The 13,785-nt window shown below is 53.6% G+C and overlaps 3 protein-coding genes across 3 annotated transcripts; all 3 read right to left on the minus strand.

The window, feature by feature from the left end:
• Window positions 1-956: 956 nt before the first annotated feature.
• Window positions 957-3,488, minus strand: LOC112890652. The gene has a single exon (XM_025957505.1). It carries the CDS (start codon window positions 3,384-3,386, stop codon window positions 957-959), a length of 2,430 nt encoding a protein of 809 aa, XP_025813290.1. The 5' UTR covers window positions 3,387-3,488.
• A 374-nt stretch (window positions 3,489-3,862) lies between these two features.
• LOC112890982 (aspartyl protease family protein At5g10770-like) lies at window positions 3,863-5,804 on the minus strand. Its single transcript, XM_025957871.1, has 3 exons — window positions 5,625-5,804; window positions 5,177-5,448; window positions 3,863-5,069 (listed from the first exon to the last, which is right to left on the minus strand). Exons 1-3 carry the CDS (start codon window positions 5,761-5,763, stop codon window positions 4,032-4,034), a joined length of 1,449 nt encoding a protein of 482 aa, XP_025813656.1. The 5' UTR covers window positions 5,764-5,804; the 3' UTR covers window positions 3,863-4,031.
• Window positions 5,805-6,587: 783 nt separating this feature from the next.
• Window positions 6,588-9,886, minus strand: LOC112890653 (aspartyl protease family protein At5g10770-like). The gene is made up of 3 exons (XM_025957506.1): window positions 9,288-9,886; window positions 8,122-8,464; window positions 6,588-8,020 (listed from the first exon to the last, which is right to left on the minus strand). The coding sequence occupies exons 1-3, from the start codon at window positions 9,884-9,886 to the stop codon at window positions 6,980-6,982; spliced, it is 1,983 nt and encodes a 660-aa protein (XP_025813291.1). The 3' UTR covers window positions 6,588-6,979.
• Window positions 9,887-13,785: the final 3,899 nt, after the last annotated feature.

Consider the following 13,785-nt stretch of genomic DNA (forward strand, 5'->3'; position numbering starts at 1 on the left):
AATCGTCTTGGATACCAACGGAACGGCACACCAACCAGAACCAAAGGGTTCCTGCCTCACCACGGGTGGGAGACTCTTTAAGCTTCTTTTAGTCCCGATTGCCAGATCTGCAACTAAAAATTCGGACCTTTAGTCCCGAATTAACGGTACCGGTTAGAAAATCGGAATAATAGAAATTTTCCAACCGGTAATTCTACTATGTATTAGTGGATCCAAGCCAGCAGGAGCACCTCGCTGCGGCCTTCTTCAATTTGCCGCTGCTGTGCTGTGCTTGGACCAAAGCAATAATGCATGCATGCAATTACACCGTGTCCGTCAGAAACTTGTACCCGATGCTTAATTGTGCTTCTAGCTAATAGGCTTCTACCGATCGACAAGCGCTATCTAGCTGATAAACAGCTAGGCAGTGTCGTTGATGCATCCGATGGCTGAAGCGCAAGCTAGTGAGTACGGTAATAATATAAGTAGTAGTGGTAAATTTGTGATAGCCTCTCAATTTATATATGTCAGTCCTTGTTGTAGCAAATTAAATCTGTCGACACTTCACAAATAATCCATATTTTGGCTTGCCAAGTTGCTAGCTGTTTCAATTTGCAAGAGAATTTTTTCTACTAAGAATATACTCGTCGTTACCGTCCGTCCCAAATTATTCATCGTTTCGGCATTTGTAGATACACAAATATGCATCTAGATATACGTCATGTCTAGATACATAGCAAAATTTATATACATAGAAAAGCTATGACTAATAACTTATGGTTCATATAGTAGTTATTATTGTTCAAACACCCCAAAACACACTCGTTGTGCCACTTACAGAAAACACTTTGAAATGCCCTGCATATTATATTCTACATATACACATGTCTGCAACAAGTTGCCCTGCATATATATGACAAGAAGGAAAACAAACACTACGTACACAGAGAAAAAAAAAAGAAAAACAAACACCACTACTACATCATGCTTATCTCCATGGCGCCGTCAACAGGCAGGGGCGCACGCATGGACTCACCCATCAGGTCCTCCAAAGTCTTCACCGATCTTTTGTTGGCCTCGCGGGACACGCCGATGTGCGTGGCCAGCGCCCAGAGCACGGTGATGAACTCGCCTCCCTGCACCAGGACGTTGCCGTGCCCCTTGACGCGCTCCTCCTCGCCCGACGGCGCCACGAAGACGACGAGCTCCGTCCACACGTCCGCCACCAGCTTCCACGCCGCTTCCGGGCCATGGCTCCGAGCTACGTCCACTAGCAAACCCCCTAGCCTCGCGCCGTTCCTCACAACCCCGTTCATCTGATGATGATCACCCTGCTGGCCTTCAGCAGCTGCTGCTCCCATGATCTTGCTCACCCGTGCGCGCTGGGAGCACAGGTAGTACTCCCACCACCAGAAGATGCTGCTCAGCTCCGCCTTCATGCCCTCCACGACCCGCTCCGCCTTCTCCGGGTTGTCCGGCAGCAGCTCCGGGTGGAAGGCCACCAAGTAGGCGCAGTACTTGGACAGCCTGACCGCTGCTCTGCTCGCCGCCGCTTCAGGAAGCTGCTTGTTGCTGCTACACTTCACTTCCAAGATGCCGGTGGCGATGTGCCATGTGAGGAACACCTCTGAAACGCTGTCGCTCTGGCACGCCCATGAGAGCTTGTCAAAGAGGTAGTTCCTCTGCAGGGCGGATTTGCCATTCGTAAGAGGAGTAGAGTAGGCGGTGCCGGTACGATGACGGTCATGATGATCCACAAGATGATCTATGATCGATTGCTTCAGATTATTCGGCACCAATTCTGTCCCCAACAGTAAGGACAGTGTTGAATAGAATGGCAATCTGATTGGCCACCGGATGTTCAGCACCGAGAACTGCCGGAAGCTAAGGCTGCCATGGTTCAGCTTGCTCCGTAGCCAGACGATCCGGTGGATGGCGTACCGAATGGAAGGGCTCTCACGCCACTGGGGTTTGGCCATGTAGCTGCAGACCAGTGAGACCATGAACCAGTTGGAGAGGATGAAGACGAAGAACTCCCAGATCTCCTCGTAGAAGTAGATGATGAACAGAAGGATTGTGATGGAGATGTCTACGACGGAAAAGAAGGCTTCCGGCGAGTTCCTGGATTTGATGATGAGGCATACAGCTACCCTGCCGATGCCGGAGTGCAAAGTGTAGTTGTCTGCGCCGATGCTCATGAACGCATAGATGGCGTCTCCGTTGCCGCAGAGAATAATGGCCATGATGCACAAGCCGGCTACGACTATGAGGACAAGGAAGTAGTTCACGAGGAGGAAGAAGGGGCTTGCGAGGACGACGGGGACGACGGAGTGGTAGTACTCGCTGAGGAAGATGACCTCGTCGTTGATCACCTGGAACAGTTCCTCTGCTGCGGCGGCGATCCCACCATTATTGTTGCCGCGCAGCAGGCCTTTCAGGATGAGGTCCCGGCAGTCCTGCGCCTCCTCGTCGGTCACCGCCGGCAGGTGCTCGAACTTCCGGCGCAGCAGCTTGAAGAGAGCGAAGGAGAGGCAGAGTCTCTTGAGGCGTTGGACTTGGTCAGGGGTGGTGAAGAGCGTGTTGCTGTTCTCGTCGAGCTTCCAGACTTTGCCAACAGTGACGATGCTACTGTCACCATCGAGGGTGGTCATGTCCAGCTTGTAGCCATCTGCAGTGGGTTCCTGCACCATCCTCTCTTCTCCCATCACAATGTACCTGCAGCTCTTCAGCAGCTCGTGTCCATCCTGGACCTGGTGGACAGCTTGGTCCTCTTGTTTCAGGATCTTGGCCATGTAGGAGTTGATGAGGCGGGCGTTCTTGCCATGCGCGTACGAGTACTTGCCGATCTCGGTGAAGGCGATCCTCTGCACCACCCTGGTGGCGCAGATGATCCAGAGGATGCTGAACGCCGCCTTCCGGCCGGCGGTCTTGATGTTGAAGAAGATGAAGCTCCCCAGCAGCACGACGCGGCCGGCGCGCTGGATGGAGCCCGAGTACCCGCGCATCCGGATCTCGTCCACCTTCTTGCGGAGGAGCTCCACCAGGAGCATCCACGCCAGGATCATCAGGGCGCCCAGCGAGAGCTCGCCGGCGCGGGCGCCTGCGGCGGAGGAGCCGGCGTTCTTGGCCTCGGAGAAGAGGTAGGACATGACGGGGAGCAGGAGCGAGAGCGCCGAGGAGAGGAAGAGGCGGACCTTGGGGTCGAGGGTGGCGCTGACGTCGGAGAGACCGCTGAAGAGGTTGAGGTTGAAGAAGAGGCCGGCGAGGACGAACATGATGACGGAGGCGGACACCATGCTGGCCTCGTTGCTCTTCTCGGTGTAGGACGACGTGAGGTTCTGGATGTACATGTCAATGGCGGGCGGGCAGAGGAGGATTGCTGTCTGGTTATCGCCGAGGTGAACCATCTCCGATCCTCCTGCACTAAGCGCTTGCTGCTGCTACCTGGCTCAGATCACACACACAAGCTTGAGATTAGATTTCTCAGGAACACTCTACACTCCTACTACAACAGGAAGCTGGTTTGGTTTGGGCGCTGGAGCCTTTGCACACCGCTTGTATAAGTAGGAGGCTTGCAATCATATAGCCCGGGCTACTACTCAGCAAGGTCGCCATCGTCCGTCAATGGCTGACAAGCAAGGTCACACCTTTTTTTTTATTTTGGAGGTCAACAATTTCAGACACAGTGACACAATCAACCAAGGTTCATTCACAGTAGCTTGCCTGATGAAATGTTGAACTCCCATTCTCTGAAAGAGTTAAAAAGGTTCACAAAACAAAATATTTTGATTTTTGCGCATGGGATTATTGTAACAAGCCGATTTACGACATGCAAATGGTGGGTTATTTTGGTCATAAACAACCTAGTTAATCTCCCCATTAGGTAGCTCTGAGGTAGACAACCAAACAGGTCTTACAAACAGTTTAAACGTACAGAGATCGAGCGCAAGAAACGATCGATCGAGCTGCACAATAATATTCTGAAAATGCCCAATGCCTAGTTGCTACTTGCTAGCGGCGGCGTAGGGGTGTGGTGGTCAGGTCTCCGTCAGCTAGCACGCTTGGCGGCGGAACCCTATGTTCCCGCCGCCGACGTCATGGAGCACCTCGATGGTCTGCTGCTGCGTGTTGCCGAGGATGGCCGGCATGCTGTCGTCGTCGTTGGCGGTGAAGGCGAGGCAGTCGCCGAACAGGATCCCCGACCGGTCCAGCTCCACGACGGCGTTCCGGTCGAACACCAGCGCGACCCTCGGCAGCCGGACGTAGCGGACGCCGGTGAAGTCGTAGCAGGTGTCCAGCGCCACCTCCGGCTGCGGCGGCGCCCGGCGGTACGCGGCCATCTTGTCCCTGAACGCCGCGCGCAGCGCCCCGTACACCGTCAGCGGCAGGCGGGTGATGACGGTGCGGGAGTCCAGCACCGCGCCGGCGGCGAACACCTCGGGGGCCACGTTGAGCGGCTGCCCGTTGACGGTGATGGCCACCAGGAGCGCGCGGTACAGCGCGGGGGCCCGCCGGTCCCTGAGCATCGGCGTCATGGCGAACCTGTAGCCCGCGCCGCCGGGCACGCCGATACGGAAGAAGCCCTTCTCGCTCTCCCTCGGCGGGAAGCAGTAGGAGAAGGCGTTGCCGTAGATGGACGAGGTCTGGGCCGTGAGCGACTGCGCGCCGCGGCCGAGCGCCATGAACCCGTTGGTCGCGCCGCCGCCGGAGCTGCTGGCCTGGTTGCACCCGAACCGGAAGTTTCTGACGGTGTCGCCGGAGCTGATGGTGAGGAGGTCGGAGCTGTAGGTCCCCGACGAGGAGGACCCGTCGGAGTAGGCGACGCGGTACTGGCACTGGTTGTTGGCGCAGCCGTTGGCGTAGGGGCCGAGCTGCTTGCAGGCGGAGGAGTTGCAGGGGAAGGCGGCGTAGCTGCTCGACCGGGCCGGGTCGTAGTAGGGGCACTCCGCGAGGGCGCAGGGCACGCAGTCCACCCACGGCACGTCGCTCGCCGTGTCCAGCACCACCGTCTGGGACACCGGCGGCGGGCCGGAGGTCCCGTCGCCGGTCGCCGCCGGACCGATGCGCAGCTCAGAGTGAGAACCATGCATCTGCAAAGAACACATATATACAAAATTAATGGAAACTGATCACGGAGAAATTTGTCAACAGCTACGACCAAAAATCAAGGTACTGAAAGTCTGAAACCAATTCGGACCTGGGAGCTCGTGGATTGTGTGCCCATTTCGATTGTAATGGCGGCCTGGTGATGGACCTGGGTCTCCTCGACAGCCACCGGCTCCTTGTAGGAGCCCTTGCTCGCGCGGAAATCGCCAAACACCTTGCTATGGATGTGGTGGGCGCGGAGCCGGTCCTGCCGGAGTAGGTCGGCCAACGATGGCGCCGCCGCCGCGGCACCCCTATACGACGGCGAGCACGGGCCGAGAGGGTGATACAACGGCACCCAGCTGCCGTTGTGGGGGGGCGTCACTGCCATTGTGCGTCAAACATTGTTCACACAGTCATTCACAGTTGACATAGAAAAGAAAATTTTAATTTGTAGAAAGTTGGGAATTAGCAAATTAAGCTGAAAATTAATTGATGGTCTACGGCAACCATGTGGTAGTTATATGCAGATGCCGGACCCCCCGGCCGGACGAACGTACCCCTATGTCCGGAGCAGGCGGCATGTGGCTTCAGCGAGCTCAGGTCCAGGACTGTGAACTCCTCGTGTTCGTCAGCAGCTGCAAGGGCAGATGGAGAAGAGCCGAGCAAGAGGAGCAGCAGTGGCAAAACAACAAACATGGCTAGCTGTGTGTGTGTATCTTACCCTGCCTGCAGCTATCTTTTACTGGATAGCTACTTCCCAATGGTTTGCTCGCTGGTTCGGTATATATAGGCCATGGCACACAGGCAGTGCATAGCCAAGTGAGTGCTCTCATTAGTCATTACTTGGGCAGATATAGCCTCAAACTTGTGGAATCTTCTCAGTATTTTTATTTTGTAAAATTAGTGCAGAATAAGTATCCTGACATATAAACTACATAAAAACTTTCAGTACAGTGACAGGCACTACCAGGTAGGGGTGTTCTGAAGCCTATTTTTCTCTTTAATGAAAATCAGTTTTCTCTGAGTTTGGAACTTTGGATCCTATGAGACATCTTCCTTTCTTGTATTTAGTTAAGGTCTAGAATGTGAGGATATGAATATACTGCAATTGTGAATTGATCTGTTGAGCCTGAGTTTTTTATTGTCTTGCAGTTTTTACAGCAGCAGTGAGCAAAGCTCCCCACAATTCTCGTGTACCAGTTCTCACATTGGTAAAAGGGGATCCATAAAAAAAGGGGAGATCCATAAAAACACTATCACCTATTTCCTTTGGGGGATTTTTTCTACCATTCTTGGAGCGGTATTACTAAATTATAACATAGGAGGTAGGAGTATCAAATTTTGATGCCTTAGATTAAAAAAATTATAACTACTTCCTCCGTCATGAAATATAAAGTATTGAAGGGTTCAAAATTTATACCTAAATATAAGGCATTCTAGGGTGTTTTAGAAACTAATTATTCCAAGCCGACCATAAATCAGCAAAATGACAACCAAACAAGGTATTAAATAGGATTACATGCATCATTTATTCATCTTATTAATCTGTTATGAAAAATCCTAGAATACCCTGTGTTATAGGACGGAGAGAGTAGGTAGGTACAAGACTTGAAGTTACAATTTTGGTGCCTTCATACAGTAAAATCCTCCTCCTTTTTGGACTTGAAGAGCATGTCAAACAGTCTAAGTGGCTTCTGAGCATGTGCACTTAATTGGGCTTATATATAGCCATGATTATGATGTACGAACAGCTAGCTTGTGTACAACATAGAACAAACAAGCCTTACAAACAGGAACGATTAGTACTAACTTATTCTGAATTAATACCGAATGCTAAAATCTCTAGCACGCAGATAGATCCATTGGCGTAGTTGGAGCAGCGCCAGCAGCGCCCGGTCGTCGCTCTCGTCGATCAGCACGCGCCGCGGCGGAACCCGACGGCCCCGCCGCCGACGTCGTAGAGCACCTCCATCGTCTGCTGCTGCACGTTGCCGAGGATCCCCAGCATGCGGTCGTCGCTGTTGGGCGCGAAGGCGAGGCAGTCGTGGAAGAGGACCCCCGACCGGTCCAGCTCCAGGACGTTGCCCCGCTCCAGCACCAGCTCGATCCTCGGCGGCGCGACGAAGAAGGCGCCGGAGAAGTCGTAGCAGGTGTCGAGGCTCCCCCTGGGCGGCGCCGCCGTGTACACGGCCATCCAGCCCCTGAACGCCTCGCGCAGCGCCCGGTACGCCGTCGGCGCCAGGCGGGTCACGGCCGTGCGGGAGTCCAGCACGGTGCCGGTGGCGAACACGGAGGGCGTCACGTTGAGAAGCTGCCCGTTGACGGTGATGCCCTGGAGGCGCACGAGGTAGAACGTGGGCACCCGCGGGTACCGGAGCATGGGCGTCGCCACGTACGCGGAGGAGTCCGCGCTCGGCGGCGCGCCGAGCACGAAGAACCCGGCCGGCCGCCTCTCCGTCGCCGCCGGGATGCAGTACGAGAAGGCGTTCCTGTAGTTGGCCGCGGCCTGGGACACCAGCGACTCCGGGCCGCCGCCGAGCGCCATGACCCCGGCGGTCGTGTTGTCGGAGTCGGAGCTGCCGCCCTGCCCGGCCTCGGCGTGGCTGCACCCGAATTTGAAGGTGATGCCGCTGTTGGGGCCGACCGCGAGGAGGTCGGTGCCGTACGTCCCCGACGAGGAGGAGAGGTTGGAGTTGGGGAAGGGGACGCGGTACCGGCACTGGCCGTTGGCGCAGCCGCCGCCGTAGAGGCGGCCGAGCTGCTCGCAGGCCGGGGATCCGCAAGACACGGCGTCGTACGTGCTCGACCGGGCCGGGTCGTAGGTGGAGTCCGCCTGCGGGTGGCACGGCGGCACGGGGCACGGCGCGCACTGCACCCACGGCACGTCGCTCGCCGTGTCCAGCACCACCGTCTGCACCACTCCCGGCGGGCTCCGCTGCTGCTGCTGCTGCTGCTGCCAGTGCCAGAGAATAATTGTAGTGGCAACAAGAACTGATCGAGATCGTTTTCAACAGCTAGCAAGATGAAGTACTCAAATAATAAACAAAATCCTACCTCCGAGCCCTTGGATTCTGAACCGATTCTGACTTGAATCACCGGCTGGTCGTGGAGGTAGGCTACCCCGAAGCGCACCGGCTCCTTGACGGAGCCCTCGCTCACACCAACGCCTTCAGATTCCGACAGCCTCCAATGGATGTGGTCGACGCGGAGCTGGTCCCGGCGGAGCAGGTCGGCCAGCGATGGCGTCGCCTTCGCCGCACCCGTAAACGACGAAGGCGGCGAGCACGGGCCGGGATGGCGATACAACGGCACCCGGGTGCGGTCGTCGCGTGGCATCACTGTCATTGTTTCAGACATTGTCAATGGAGATGCGTCAAACATTGCTTGCACGGACACACTGTCAGACGATTGCAAATCAGCAAACAAACAAAATTTTGTTTGCAGACGATTGCAAATCAGCAAACAAACAAAATCTGTTCGATCGATCATGTCTTGCAACCATGCATGTGTGCTATGTTCAGAGATGTCGCACTCGCACCCTGTCCGGAGCTGCAGGCGGCATGTGGTTTCAGCGAGGTCTGCAGGTCGCCATTAGCTGCAGCACGGGTAGTTGGCGAGGAACCGATGAGCAACAGGAGTAATAGGGGCAAAACAACAGCCATTGGTTGTGTGTGCAGTGCTATTTGCTATTTTACTCGATCGTGATTGTTGCAAGCTCGCATAGTTGCAGGAGGCTACGTATATATAGGCCATGGGAGCAACGGGCGATGCATGGGCAAGTGACTTTGTGGCCTAACCTTAGTAATTTGGTAGATGCATGGGCTCAAAATTTTGCAAGGCTTTTTCATTTTTTTTGTAAAGTTTGGGCAAAACTTACTTGTCATTATTCTGAAATATAAACTTGGTTCACATTAGGTTTTAAATATGGTCGCTGGCACTATTGTAAATAACAATGATAATAATAATAATAATTTTTCTTTTTCTAATAGTTGACAACATGCCAACAACACCGTCGTCAACAAACATCGGAGTACTCGTCAAGCAAAGCAAGCTCAAAATAGTACTACTAGCAGCTGGTACAACAAGATACAAAGTCTGAAACTCTGAATCAACGACGTAACGCGACCCTGAAATCTGAATGCATGTGGAATCATTATTATACAAAATCCCTGGCCTAATTTAAACCCCTTCCCTGCTTGCAGATCACGTCCTGCCTGTACTTGATAGCCTCGTCGTCCGGGTTGCCGCCGACGAGGAGCTGTTCGCAGTAGTAGGAGGCCGGGCGAGTCTTGTTGAGGTCGGACGTCACCTCGGTGACGAGGTTGCCGTCCAGCCGCAGCGTCATGTCGCTGACGCGGCTGCCATTGTACAGCACGTCGAAGTAGGGCGCCCCCACACTGTTCTTCTTCGCTTTCAGGGCCAGCATGGAGTCCACCGCCTCCTGCTGGAGCACGGCTATGTCTTGGGGTTTGAAGATGATGACGCAGTCGAAGCCCGGGTTCAACGACGCCGACGCCGGCGTGCTCTTGTCGAAGAGGTACGCGCTGATGTTGAGGTAGTACATGCGGACCCGGCCGCTGGGGTTGTGCGCCCGGAGGTTGAGCTCGACGGCGAGGACCTCCTCAGGCGGCGGCCTGAACGGCGCCGCGGAGACGGCGCCTCCGCGGACCGAGAGCTGCAGGGACTCGGTCCGGAGAACCACCTTGATGGCGTTGACGATGACGGCCATGATGAGCACGGTCACCGCGGCGGCCACCGCGTAGCGAGCCGCGTCCAGCCACCGGAACGTGGATTTCTCTTCGCCGCCGCCCTGCGTCATTGCTGCTCCGATCCACCGATAGATTTCTTCGCTGCAGCGCGCAAGCTTAGCGGCTTCTCGTCGATCGGTTGATGAGCGAGCGCCTACCGATTTATACAAAGGTTGAGGCCCTGCGTATATAGAGGGATCGATCTCCAGCCGTGTGGTACATCTCATAATATATCCACGTGCGGCGTGCAAATGTTTAATTAGTATAGATTTTTCTTTTCACTTTTTCTTCAAGGAGCATGCATGGAGGAAGCAAATAATAAAATCATCACATAGCCAGAGTGAAGGAAAGCAAGGCAAGTCAATTTCTATCAGTTTCTGGGTGACTTGTTTATATAGTCTTTCTTTTCTTTTGTCACAAACCTGCAGATTAATGTTAACTTCAGTGCACTTTTACTATTCATTTGTTAACTATTTTGAAAGGAAAATAGATTTATGAACCTGCATATAGCGATGTAACAGATGTCAGACCAATCCAATCAGGGCGGATGACTGTATTTTTGTTGATGATAAATTGAAGGTGACCCATGTTATCCATGTGAGCCCGCTGTCGTGGGATGTGACCATTCTTTCTTTCGGACGAACTATTTATTTTTTAAAGTTCCGAATCGCATCAGATATTTGATGCTAACTAGGAAATTAAATATAAGTTAACTGTTGTATAAATAGACTGCAAAGATTAATTCACGAGATGAATCTATTAAATCTAATTAGTTTATCATTAGCATATATTTACTGTAGCACAGTGTCGACAAATCATGCACCGCGAGCCAGCAGCTGCTGTCATTCCGAGTTTCATGAAATCATGAGGGCACGTACGGTTGCATCATTAGGCGGAGACCAGACCTACTGCTTGCTGGACATGCGCATGCATGGCAGCAGCATGCAATTGCTCCGGCAGTACGTCCTGTGGCGCGCTGCCGCAACTTAAATTGGTCAAAGGGTGTGTCTGTGTTTGTTTTTGACTAGAGGGGTCACATCAAAGAGAATCTTATTATTTAGAAGTATTAAATAAAGTCTAATTACAAAACTAATTGCAGAACCCCAGGGCTAATTCGCGAGACGAATCTAATGAGATATATTAGTCCATGATTAGCGGATGATTACTGTAGCAGCACTGTGGTAAATTATGGATTAATTAAGCTCATTAAATTTGTCTCGCGAATTAGCATCCATCTGTGCAAAAAGTTTTGTAATTAGATTTTATTTAATACTTCTAAACGACAAGATTCTCTTTGACATGATGGGTATAAAATTTAGAGGGTAGGAAACGAACGGAGGAGGAGAGGTAGGAGTTGCGCACCATCGCTGGGGCTAGAGGGGGCACCCTTCCTACGCCATGGGAGGACGGAGCCAAGCAATAGGCTGCACCCATCCTACTTCGACGACCCGGCCTGCACGTACTCTGTTGCATGCATGGGATGGGACAGATAGATGGGACCAATCCAATTCATTTCAGCTCAGGCTAGCCTATTGCTTGGCGGGTGAATTATTGAGGACGAGACCCGGCGTCGTCGTCCAGGCCCATGCATGTGAGGTCGTCGTCCTCGACAGCAGGCCGACGTGTGGTGTGGTCGCCGGCCGGCTGGCGTCGTCGAGAAGATGATGGACAGATGTCATCCCACGACCGGCTGCAGTCGTCGTCACCACAAATAAAGCAGGACTAGCTCGCTGGCCGGAGGAGTCCAAGAGGATTGTCTCCCTCCTCAGGCCACAAGCAGGACGCCGGCAGCGCCGTCGACGGCGGGCACGGCCCGACCGACCCTTCAGACATTCATTGCCTCGATGCATGCTTCAGTGCTTCGACTGCGAAATACAGAGGCGGCGACAGAGGTTGTGCCCTAGCTAGCTGCGTAGTCGTCGCTCATGGCTGCCTGGTGCCTATGCACAAACAATGACTGGCACGGACCGATCGACGACGGGCGGTCCGTCCCTGGCGACGCATTGAATCTTTGATCGAGTTGATGGGTTTTAATTTGAACCTCAGAATTGTGCATTATTCCGTGTAGCTGTCAGCCACAGCTTATACGAGTCCTACGTACTCCTACTACACAGTACACAGGCTTGGCAGGCAGCCATGTGATCGAACTAACTGCGTCCATGCACGAGCGGGCCAACTCGTCTGTTCTTGGGCAGGCAGCTCGATCGACCAGACGGGCATCCATGGATCTGACGATCGGCTCCAGTGGCCATTATTGGTACTATTGGAGTAACTCACCGTGGGTACTATTGGAGTAACTCACCGTGGTCTCCATCTAGCTGGCACCAGCACCCACTAGAATAGAATTTTTCATTAGTCCCGGTTAAAAAATCTTTGTAGTTTTGGTTTTCCAACCCGGACCATGAATTATCTTTATTCCCGGGTCACACAACCGGGAGTAAAGGCTGGTGACGTAAAAAAAATTTGAACTTGAGGTCTCTTACCTAATGTATAGTTTCGTTACCATTCAACCTACACAACATATGTGATTTTACTTAAAATTCTTTTTTTTAACTAACCCGTGAAAGACTCTTCAGTCCCGGTTGAGAGCACCAACCGAGACTAAAGGATCATTTAGTCCCGTTGGTGACCTTTTAATCCGAATTGATGGCTCCAACCGGAACTAACGGGACTAAAAAGAGCTTCTCCACCCCTAGTTGTTGGATCCGAAACTAATACCTACGTTAATTCCGTACCTAACCCCACCGTGACAAATGTCAAAAATCAATGAGGGATTCTGTACTGGTAGCTACGACCAATAATGCGTTGCGCCCGTGCCCAGTGCCAACTCGTCGTCGACCCGCTTCTTTCGCCGTCGCGTCGTTCGTCTCCGGCACCGGCACCGGTCGAACAGTCAGCTCGTTTTGGACGAACGCCTGTGTCCTGACTCCTGCGCATCCATTGATGGCTGCCTGCAGCTACCTCTCTGGTTTTAAGTTTGCTGCTGATGTAATCTCGGATGCGTCACATGCACAGAGTAAGGCACGTGCTACTACAGTTGAATTGTGCGTGGAGCCTGCAGTAAAACATGTGTCCGCAATCTGCCGTCCTCCCCAAGATTTTGAAGCGTGTATATAAATTTATGAAAAAACTATTCTACACATGCTTGTAGCTATTTTTATATATGTATCTTACGATGTAGAATGTATGTGATCCAATAAAAAATTTGTACAGGAGTCTCTACGTACATACATATATATAAAAGAATTACACTGACTTTCGTCAAAGAAATTAATTTCATTTTTAAGTGATTTTGGTTTTCGAGAGTTGGCAGCAGGGACGTGATGAAGTCTCACAAGGGTCGTACTCGTACGCGCGCATGGATACAATCATACAGATCGATGAGGCTTCGATATATCTCTTCCTGCCTGCGCCGCGATCTACAGAACAGCGCGCACTGCGCAGCCACGCTGACACGCCAAACCCACACGCGCGCGCATGGCGCCTCCGGCGGCGGCGGCCCTGAACGCCAAGCGGTACACCTTGGCGGCCCTCGCGGCGACGCTCGCCGTGGCGGCCATCGTCACCGTCTCCTCCGTCGTGCTGTGCCCGGCGCGCGTCAACTTCTCCGTCGCCCGCACGGGCTTCCACTACTACACGTCCGGCGGGAGGACGACCGCGGGCAGCAGCCTGCGGCTGAACCTCACCCTCGCCGTCGAGAACCCGAGCCGGCACGCGGCGGTGGCGTACGAGAGCATGTTCGTGGACGTGAGCAACAGCACGGCGGCGCAGCGGGAGAGCTGGGTGCGGGCGACGGTGGCCGCGGCCATGCCGCTGTGGCAGCCGGGCCGCAGCGTGGCGGCCGTCGGCGCGACGGTGGACCTGGTGGGCGGGGACCTGGCCGCGGCCTTCACGGGCAACATGACCCGCGGCCTCGCCGTGATGGTCACCGCGCAGGCGAGGTTCAGGGTCGGCGTCGCGTGGACGAGGC

This window comes from Panicum hallii, chromosome 4 (genome assembly GCF_002211085.1).
Source record: "Panicum hallii strain FIL2 chromosome 4, PHallii_v3.1, whole genome shotgun sequence".
Classification (NCBI taxonomy): Eukaryota; Viridiplantae; Streptophyta; class Magnoliopsida; order Poales; family Poaceae; genus Panicum; species Panicum hallii.